General features: G+C 43.3%; 3 protein-coding genes across 3 annotated transcripts; 1 reads left to right on the top strand and 2 right to left on the bottom strand.

Annotated features, from left to right (window-relative positions):
* Nucleotides 1–4,389: 4,389 nt before the first annotated feature.
* On the bottom strand, nt 4,390–4,889 carry N7458_003747 (uncharacterized protein; the record flags this gene model as incomplete). The annotated part of the gene is made up of 2 exons (XM_056907129.1): nt 4,390–4,592; nt 4,643–4,889. 2 exons carry the CDS (start codon nt 4,887–4,889, stop codon nt 4,390–4,392), a joined length of 450 nt encoding a protein of 149 aa, XP_056767856.1.
* Nucleotides 4,890–5,141: 252 nt separating this feature from the next.
* On the bottom strand, nt 5,142–5,375 carry N7458_003748 (uncharacterized protein; the record flags this gene model as incomplete). Its single annotated transcript, XM_056907130.1, has 1 exon — nt 5,142–5,375. One exon carries the CDS (start codon nt 5,373–5,375, stop codon nt 5,142–5,144), a length of 234 nt encoding a protein of 77 aa, XP_056767857.1.
* A 1,335-nt stretch (nt 5,376–6,710) lies between these two features.
* Nucleotides 6,711–7,500, top strand: N7458_003749 (uncharacterized protein; the record flags this gene model as incomplete). The annotated part of the gene is made up of 2 exons (XM_056907131.1): nt 6,711–7,340; nt 7,396–7,500. 2 exons carry the CDS (start codon nt 6,711–6,713, stop codon nt 7,498–7,500), a joined length of 735 nt encoding a protein of 244 aa, XP_056767858.1.
* Nucleotides 7,501–9,402: the final 1,902 nt, after the last annotated feature.

Consider the following 9,402-nt stretch of genomic DNA (forward strand, 5'->3'; position numbering starts at 1 on the left):
CTAGGAGATTTTATAAAGACTATTATCAACGATCAGCCTACCGATTATATATTATCGGTAGTAACTAATAAAGAACCCTCTACCTTTAACTAAGCTATGTAATTAGCTGAAAGGAATAAGTGGTATAGGGCCTGTCAGGACGAAAATCAGAGCCTGATAGATCAGGTAACCTATAAAATCGTTGATATACCTCCTAGTATAATACCTATTAGGGGTAGATAGGTATTCAAAAAGAAGCCTATAAGGAATACCTTAGGTATCCAGGCTAATTATATTACAAATACGAACAAAACGATTCGCTATAAGGCTAGATAGGTTATATAAGGATTTAATCAACGATTAGGTGTTGATTTCCTAGAAACCTTCTCTACTACTACTAGAACAGAAACCTGGTATATACTATTGATTATCGCGATAAACAAAAAATAGTATATTAGGCAATACGACGTTAAAAACGTATTCGTACACGCTGATATCGATAGTGATATATATACTATCTTGCTAACTAGCCTATATAGGCTAAAAGACCATCAAAATAAGTACTACTATCTAAAGAAGGCCCTATATAGCCTAAAGCAAGCACCAAGGCTTTAGTCTGAATTCTTTATAAAGGCTATCGCGAACCTCGGATTCGATAGAGTTCCTATTAACAAGGAAATATATATAAATAGCAAAACCTAGGCTATTATCATTATATATATTAATAATATAATCATTATACACAAAGATCTAGCTTATATAAATAAGCTAGCTACTACGGCTAGGCAGTATATTCAATTAGAAGAGATAGGCGAACTAGCTACCTTCCTAGGCAATAATATCAGCCTAAATTATCAAGATTAATTGATAACTATCGATTAAAATGATTATATATCAAAGATCTTGTCAAAATTTGCTACTACTAGCAAACAGCTAAAGAAAACGCCGGGTGAAGCAGGGATCCACCTAAGAAAAAATCAATTAAAAGCTTTAGAGCAAACTATTAATCTCTATTAAAAAGAGATTAGCTCTTTACTATATACCAGCCTAAAGACTAGGCCTAATATAGCCTATCTAGTTGCCTATTGCTCAAGATATATAAGCAATCCTGACTAATTATATATCTCTAAATTAAAGAAGATATAGTAATATCTACAATATCGGCTAAATCTAGGCCTATACTACGATTATACAGGGAAAGACCTATATATAAAAGGCTACTCTAATACTAATTAGTCAGGCGATATCGATAGTAGAAAATCTACTACTAGCTATATATTTAGCCTATCTAGAGATCTAGCTACTAATAATATAGTGAGCTAGAATTCGATGCTACAAAAATCAGTAGCCCTATCTACCTGCGAGGTAGAATATATAGCTATAAAAGAAGCTATACGGGAAGCTATCTATCTAGCTAACCTGTTCAACTATCTAAACGATAGATTAGGCCTAGGCTATACGCCTAGCAAGCCTACTATATTAGTGGATAATAAGGTAGCTATTAAGCTAGCCGAAAACCCTGAATTTCACAAAAGGACGAAGTATATTAATATACAATATCACTATATTAGAGATCAGGTCAAACAAGAAAGGGTCGATATTTAATACGTCCCTACTAAACTGTAATTAGCAGATTTCCTGACAAAAAACGTTAGAAGAGAAATATTTAAAGACCTAAAGAATCTAGCTAATCTCTATGAGATCTAGCTATATATATATCTAATTTGATATATAATATTATAGATACCTTCGGGTATAGTTTTCACCTAAATAGGTTTTTCTATACTCTATACGCGAATACGGAAGGAACTACTTAACCCTATAAGATTGAGATTTAGGAAGATATATATCTAGCTATTTGATAGTAGTATATATATATATCGATCCTATCTACTCTATACTAATCTCTATACTCTACTACTATTTGCACTATAGTATAAAGATTACGGGGGGGTATAAGATATAGGGCAAGATGCCTAAACCGTCATATAGTATATCAAGCCAGATTCATAAGGCCTATACAAGATAGCTGAATCTCTATAAGCTTTATACTATACTATCATCACTACGGTTAATGACATCAAGTAAGACGTATACAACAGTATACGATCTACATCATCACTACGGTCAATGACACGATCTACATCATCACTACAGTCAATAACATCGTACAATCAAGCAACCACCGATCAAACAGCTACTGCATGAGATCACTATGCATCTAGATCTATCTGCATGAGATCATCATGCATCATCTAGAATGATCACATGCAAGAGACAAGTTGATTATAAATATGCCCTGCTTTCTCTACCAAGATAACAATAATGTTCAATACATACAAGCAAGATTCAATACAATCAACCAAGCTTTAGTCCTACTTTACTTTTCTCTCATCTTATGATTCTAAGCCGAATTGATTTTATCCTTCCTATTCAATTAAAGGAAGAAGATCAATTAATCTTACTTCCTCTCTACCTAACCTGCGCAGCATCGCTTGCTCACACTAATTCATAAAGAGCGATTCGTCCAATTTTGGACGAATCAGTATCTTCATCAGCAACCTCACGTGTAGAGGGCACACATACTTATATTAAGCGCTTTATCCAATCATCTAGTGTTGATATATTGACTATATAGGCACGTATTAGTCATAGTATCTTACATCAGATCGAGAGGGTTACGTATAAAGCAAAGAGAGATAAGATTAAACAGCTAACTTACGCATTCTCACCTGTTTATAGGCTAATTACTCGACAGATCTCACACTACGCAGCCAATAAGATTAAAGAACAGGTAGATAAAGCTAAAAGATCTACTCCTATTGCTCCGTTACCGATTTGTACGGGTGCTTTCGTCCAAACAATAGGCCTTCCTTGCGCGCATTAGATTAAGCAATGGCTAGATCAGGGCAAGCCAATCCCTTTATCAGCCATTCATCCCTTCTGGAGGCTGAATTCGCCTATAATAGAGGAAGCTGATTGGTTACCGATCCTCGAGCCAAGTTTGCCAAAGGTCAGATCGAAAGGAAATGAGATTCATACACCAGCTACTGCTTCAATAGCAGGTCTTATTGGTCCAAAGAAGAAGAAGGCCCCATCAAAGTGTTCTAAATGCGGTATAATTGGCCATACTATCCAGTCATGTAAATAGGGCAGCTTTCTATTGGTTGAATTAGTTGAATTAGTTGAATAGTATTAGATTGGATAAATCAATAGTGGTGAATTTATAGTGGATAGAGTGACGTTGGAAAATAGAGTCATGTGATGTATTACATAAGCATTTGGTATATTACATAAGCTTTTGTAGTGGCTGTAGGGAAATCCTGTAGTGTCCCTAGGGTGACCCGAGAGTGAGCGGTGGATTATGTCATGAACGGGAGCGGCGTGGGAATTGGTAAGGACACCCAACTTTTTACTAACGTAATTTTCACAAGCGGCCCGGCCACGGACCCATATCAATTTTTTTCAAATACAGTCATTATGTGACGGTTGTGACTTTCAGGCCTAAATATATTCCGGCCATGCCCCGGAGGGGGGTCTCATAGTAAAAAAGTGTTGGCGAAAGAGGGGGGGGATAGGAATCTTGCCCTATCCATTAAGTACCCGAAATCTTGATGGTTTTCGACCGAGTCTTTTGGATATTTCTATCTGATAGCCTAATTTATCTTTCTATCTCATTAGATTCTAGGACTTTTAGGTAGAATGGTGCTACCCTAAGTGGCCCGAATTTGGTGAATCATTTTTGATGGGGGATGGCAAGACCGGTTTGTACGGGTAAGCTATACTCTTTTCGGCTAGGTTTTTCAAGTTATGGTTAAGTGGTGGCCTTAGCAATTAGGCCCTCCCTCTGCTAGTTATTGGGGCGCAGTGATTAGAGCTTCTCGGACGGGAGGTGTCGGTGCTGTTATGACTTACCTCACGTTCCCCTGTCACGTTTCTTAGAGCGAGCCGATCTAGGGTTTCCACGCAACTATTCTTATAGCTCTATGCAGTGCACTTCGGTATGTAAAATATTCAATATTTTCAAATAAACGATTTTTTCCAATCTCCAACTCTGTTGCTATCTCAACGCCCAAATTGTATCCTGCCTTTCAGCAAAGATAATTGACGTCGCTGTTACAGCTCAGGTACGAAGAGATAATATCAATGTAGTAGCATTCAACGAAGCAACTAGCATGAGGAAGGAAAGAAGGAGAGAGTGTAGGAGAACGAGAGACGATCTAAATGGTTACATGAGGGATGCCTGCTGCGGTAGGCATCAACACCAGGCATCAGACATCACCATATGTGATTCGTCACAGTCACCACCAGACCAGGACAAGCATAATTGATCCTGACTACCAGGTGTAAGCTCCGCTACTCATCCCAAAATAAGTAACATAAGCAGCATTCACACCCTGACCGAATGGTCTACTGGGAAAGATTTTCCACACTCTCGTACGACCCCGGCGATACTCGATCAGACGGCACTCTATAAAAAGCTCGATCTCCATTCAGGGCAATCATGGGATAATATGTCGATGTGTGCGACGGACCGATAAAGAGGCACATTCGGCGCGACTGACGAGAAAACTGCTGACGGCAGCTACAGGGCACCACTTCGCTGGGGAGGGCTGTACCAGAGGGTCAGCTGTTGTTCCCTGGATGATTAATGACCACTTACCTGCTTTATCGTGGAGAAGTGCCGTCTCGGCGTTTACACAATTGTCATCATGAAGCACAACATGGTAGTCCGGGCCGCTTGGGCCGAGCGTGCGAAAGGATTCCGTCTCATTGTCTTCCCAACTGACCAGAATGCCCCCGGGGTATGGCTTCAACTTGATGCTGTGCGGCAGATATCGTAGTCGCCGTCCAATCTCACGCATGAATCTCATTTCTGCTGGTCGAGCCGTGGGATTTGCCTTGAACATGGATGCAATCGCTCGAACCAAGAGCTCTTCCACCACATGACAACAGAAAAACGGGGCTTTCATTTCGGCCAGGTTGCTCGGAGACCAGGGCCGGCAGAATGACCGGTGGTGCGTACAAGCAAAGTCCAACCATCGGCAATGTATGTTCAGCATGACCTGTCCCTTGTCAAAGTATACGTCGACTTGGCCGGCCGGGCCTCGGACGTAGACTACCTGAATATGGTCGGTGAACTTCAGCAGAGCGAAGCAGGCTCACAGCGCTCGGTCGACTGCTCTCGCGAATGTGGCGTCGGGGACGGTGCAGGGCTTCGCATCCTTGAACAGCTCTTGCTGCTCTTCTTCGACGGTTCGGATGGGGCAGTGGGCACGCAGCATTATATACCATCGACATGACCCCCATATTACAGGCTTGATCTCCTCACGTAGGCGAAGTAGCTGTCCTTGAACAATTGAGAAGGATGAGGACTTGTATCGTGGGGGAGACATGGTGACATGGTGCCATGCTATGCGCTTGAGCTCCGTGGTCAGACCGGTGGGAGTGGCCGGAGTCTTGGTAGCACAAAGTTAGCATGTTTCTCGGTTTCCCCATCGGCAGAGCCTGTGCCAGGGATAGTCTGTATGGGTTAAGAAATAGCAGCAAATATACTGGCCAATCAGAGAAACAGAATCAAACAGAGGAAACGAAAGGTGAGATGAAATTGATTTGATTCCGAAAATGAAAACGAAAAACGATGAGAGAAAAAGCTCAGGGTGGTTGAAATACCCCTGAAAATATCAGTGACTCAGAGGCTGCAAATCCGAGATGGCGTGAAAGTACAGAAGTATTGCAAATGTAAACGCGTGTCAAGTCATACCGATGCTGATCAGCATTATCGTGACAGACTGTGAGTACACGTTCCTAACAGATACTTGCTTGTCTTTGGCTGTATAGTTCGGTTAATACAGCCTGGTGGCTGGGGAGTGGCACATCGACTGACTGGTGGCACTGCCTGGTTCGTACGGGTCCGTGATACTGTTCGATTAATGGCAGTACAATGAACAAGCTCAGTATGGTCAAGGTGGGAGAAATGCTTCACAACACTCTTTGGATTCAAGACTTGGTGAATATTTGTCAGAGTGCCGACGCTAGCTAGCCCTCATATTAAGGTCTTTCGAACGCAGTTCGATGTTTTTTTCTACGGGTAGAGCGATAACCTGGTAGCTATCCGGTAGTGCTGCAGTGGCTTTGTTGGGTCGCTTTGGGCGCCATCATTATAACGTCGACTGATAACTCAACTCCCGATCGGCCTTTTAAGGCTTAGCCACTATTATATTTGCGACGCTTTCACGTCTTGATATCTTCTGTGTCTGGTCATGAACTAAAGTCGACGCCGAAAAAAGTGTTCTTTCAACTTTGTGGCAAGATAACGGTGCCATCCCCGAAGCTTTGCCGAATCCATACACATCCAGTGAGTAACCATATCGGATTAGAGAAATCACTGTGCTATCCACCATGACAATTCAATCCCATTACTTCAATGAACATTTGAGTGGGGATTCTAGGTGTTTCTAACATGTTACTAGATCTATTATTTAAGGTAGCCCGGGGTCACATGACTTTTTAATTAGATACTAAAATGACGTAGAAGAAGTGTGGCTGGCCCACGACATACAATACACGCCTCCAGAGCAGGTCAGGCGAGATCGATTAGAGTTCTAGTACCGTCTATGATGGGGAGTCTCTCTCGCCACCCGACGTCAATTATTTAGCTTTGGGAGCCAACCTCCCCTCTCAAGAACGCACAGTCTCCGGTCAGTCTCGAATCCTCTTGTTCCACTGATATGGCCGCCATAGGGAGTATGGGGGATAAATATGTCCAGGAGCCCCCGTATTCTATGGGCATCCGACCAGAATATATCACCGAGTTCGAACGACTACTCTGGATCGAACCAAAATATGATGCGTACTCATCAAACGAGTACTGCATCCGATATGATAGCGACGGATCGACTCTATTCACTGCTACAGGAATGAGATACGGAGAAAATTATACCCGTGAGTATCGCGATTCGTCTGGCCTCCCTTTGTTCGAAACCCAGAAGGTCTGGTCGCTGGGCTGGAAATTTAGACGGCCGTGGCGAGTTCGTTTGCCAGGGAGCAAAGAGAAAGATTTGGTTGATATCCGATTCAAAGGCGTGATGAACAAAAGCTTTGAGGTGAATTTTCGCAATGCAGTTGCGCATGACACCAAAAATGAGGATGACAAGATGGTCCATCTCGTGGTGCACCGTGTCTCGCCTGTCTACCGGGTGTACGAGGTGAGATTGGGCAGCGTCAAAGTAGTGGATATACGCGAAAGCATGGAAAGGAACAGATCTGTGCCAACAAGTCACTATAATTCAAGTGGAGGCATGTTGCCCCGTCGGTTGGCGATGGAGGTATTAGTGGCTGCTAATTTTGACATGTCTCTGGTAAGCTTTGGGTATAATCAGTGGAATGGAGCTATTGGCTAACGTGTGATGGCAGGCTTCTCTTATTGCCGTCATTGTCTGTGATATAGGTTTCAGTGCAACACCTCCACACTCGACTAGTCGGATGCATGCTTCTCTGGAAATTCCCTGGTACGTCTGATCCGGGAGCAAGAGTAGGATTAAACTACCCTAGAATGATTCATTAACAATCTTAATTACTAATTGTGGTAAAGAAATTTTTCACCACTACAGAGTCTGGTTTACCTTCACAGCATTATGGAGTAGGTGAATTGGTACATCATGCTAAATTTCGAGGTCTTTTCCTATGATTTTGAATGCACTAGCACAAAACTGTGTTTTCAAAAAATGGAAAATTTGGATCGGTCACAGTTGTTGATTGCGCGATGGTTTGTTTTGCTCGGGATAGAGTGGTTTGGGCTGGGATGTCGATCAAGCATGCCTCATTCACGGACGTAGCTGAGTCCTCGGCCGGTGTTCGTCGTGCGCTACCGCTGCTAAGCTAGGCATGCCCCGACAAGCTCTCGGTCCGTCAGAGCTTCGAAATGTTACCTAAGCTAATGATCATATGTTGATTTTCCCCGAACTATGGTACCGAATGATCGTTACTTTGCTTATTGGAGGACTCCTGGACTATTTTTCGTCAGCAAGAACACTAAGCTCGCATTTAATCACTCACATATCATGCCGTCAAATTCTCATCAAACGAAAGCCATATCGGTTTCTTTGGCCTCAAGCCAGCATTGTAGTAAGGATTCGGGAAACACGGGGTACCCTCAGCTTTGATGAGGCATCAAATCAGTCAAATGGTAGCAAGGACCTGTCACAAGTGGGCATACTTAGTGCAGGGCCAGTCAAGTAGGGAATGAGGCAAACCATCATTGGAGCGGAGGTAGTGGGCAGATGGCGATACACAGAGCAGACTGCGCATGGAGACTGGACGCTGCTGTCATTAAGGGGGTGGGACTTATTCGGGGCGGGCACGAGATGAAAGGGAGACCGGTGCAAATTGACGACTCGACACCCTACCACTATCCCACCGTGCAGAGGAAAATGTTAGGCTAGGGTCATTAAGGTACCTAGCAAATCGTACCCATAGCTCAAAGATCTATATCGGGATGTATCCTTGTGCGACTATGTTTCGTCGGGATAAGTCGTGGGTGCTGGATGGGTTGTTATATGTGGACAAGGTACCTTAGGGTTGTTCGACGAGGCAAATAGTTGGAGCGTGTCGTCGAGGTGGCCCATGCTTGTATCACCCTTGGTATCAGCCCCACATAAAGTAAGCAGAGCGACGAGGCGTACTTACATGCAACTTTGACGATCGTCAGAAGGGCCATGGAAGGAGGAACTGCGGCTGGTCAGCACATCGTAGATCAAATCAGAGCGTACAACAGGACCAGTGAGTGCTATGGGTGTTGACCTTCGTACAGGCAGGGTTCAATCTGCGCACTTCATATTAGAAAGACGGAAGGATGGCCGGCACTATTGAAGTGTTGTATAAGTAGACCACCTTCTTATCGTTCAGGGGATTTCTGTAGGCCGGCGATTGTATTTATAGACGTCGCCTGCCCCTATCCTATGGGGGTGGATCCAACGGGACCAGTTGGATTTAGGGTTATTTCGTTAACTATGGCCCTACCTGGTCCCTAGGGGACCAGTTGGATCCATTTTCCGTAGCCAATTGGATTCACATTTACGGCTCAGAGGAGACTGAATTTTTGGTATGTTTTTGTTTAGCCATTGATTTATCACAGAACCGAATTTCAGTCTTATCCACTATGTAGAAACCCGATATTGGCGCGGTCGAACGTGTCTAGTTTTTGGATAGGGTACGACCGGGTACGGGCGCTAGGGTTTAAGGCTAATTATTCGCTAGTTAGTAGTTGATATATCAAGAAGGCAATAGGAGTTAGCTAGGTAGTTAGCGTCCGTAGCTAGGATTTTAGGGGTAACGTTCTAACACTTCAGAGTCACTAACCGAAGCGCGAAGTTAGTTAAGGTATCTGCTAGGGTAATTAACCCGTTAGCAGGACTGCTCCGT

This window comes from Penicillium daleae (assembly GCF_028827525.1).
Source record: "Penicillium daleae strain IBT 16125 chromosome Unknown utg000004l_segment0_segment0, whole genome shotgun sequence".
Taxonomy (NCBI): Eukaryota; Fungi; Ascomycota; class Eurotiomycetes; order Eurotiales; family Aspergillaceae; genus Penicillium; species Penicillium daleae.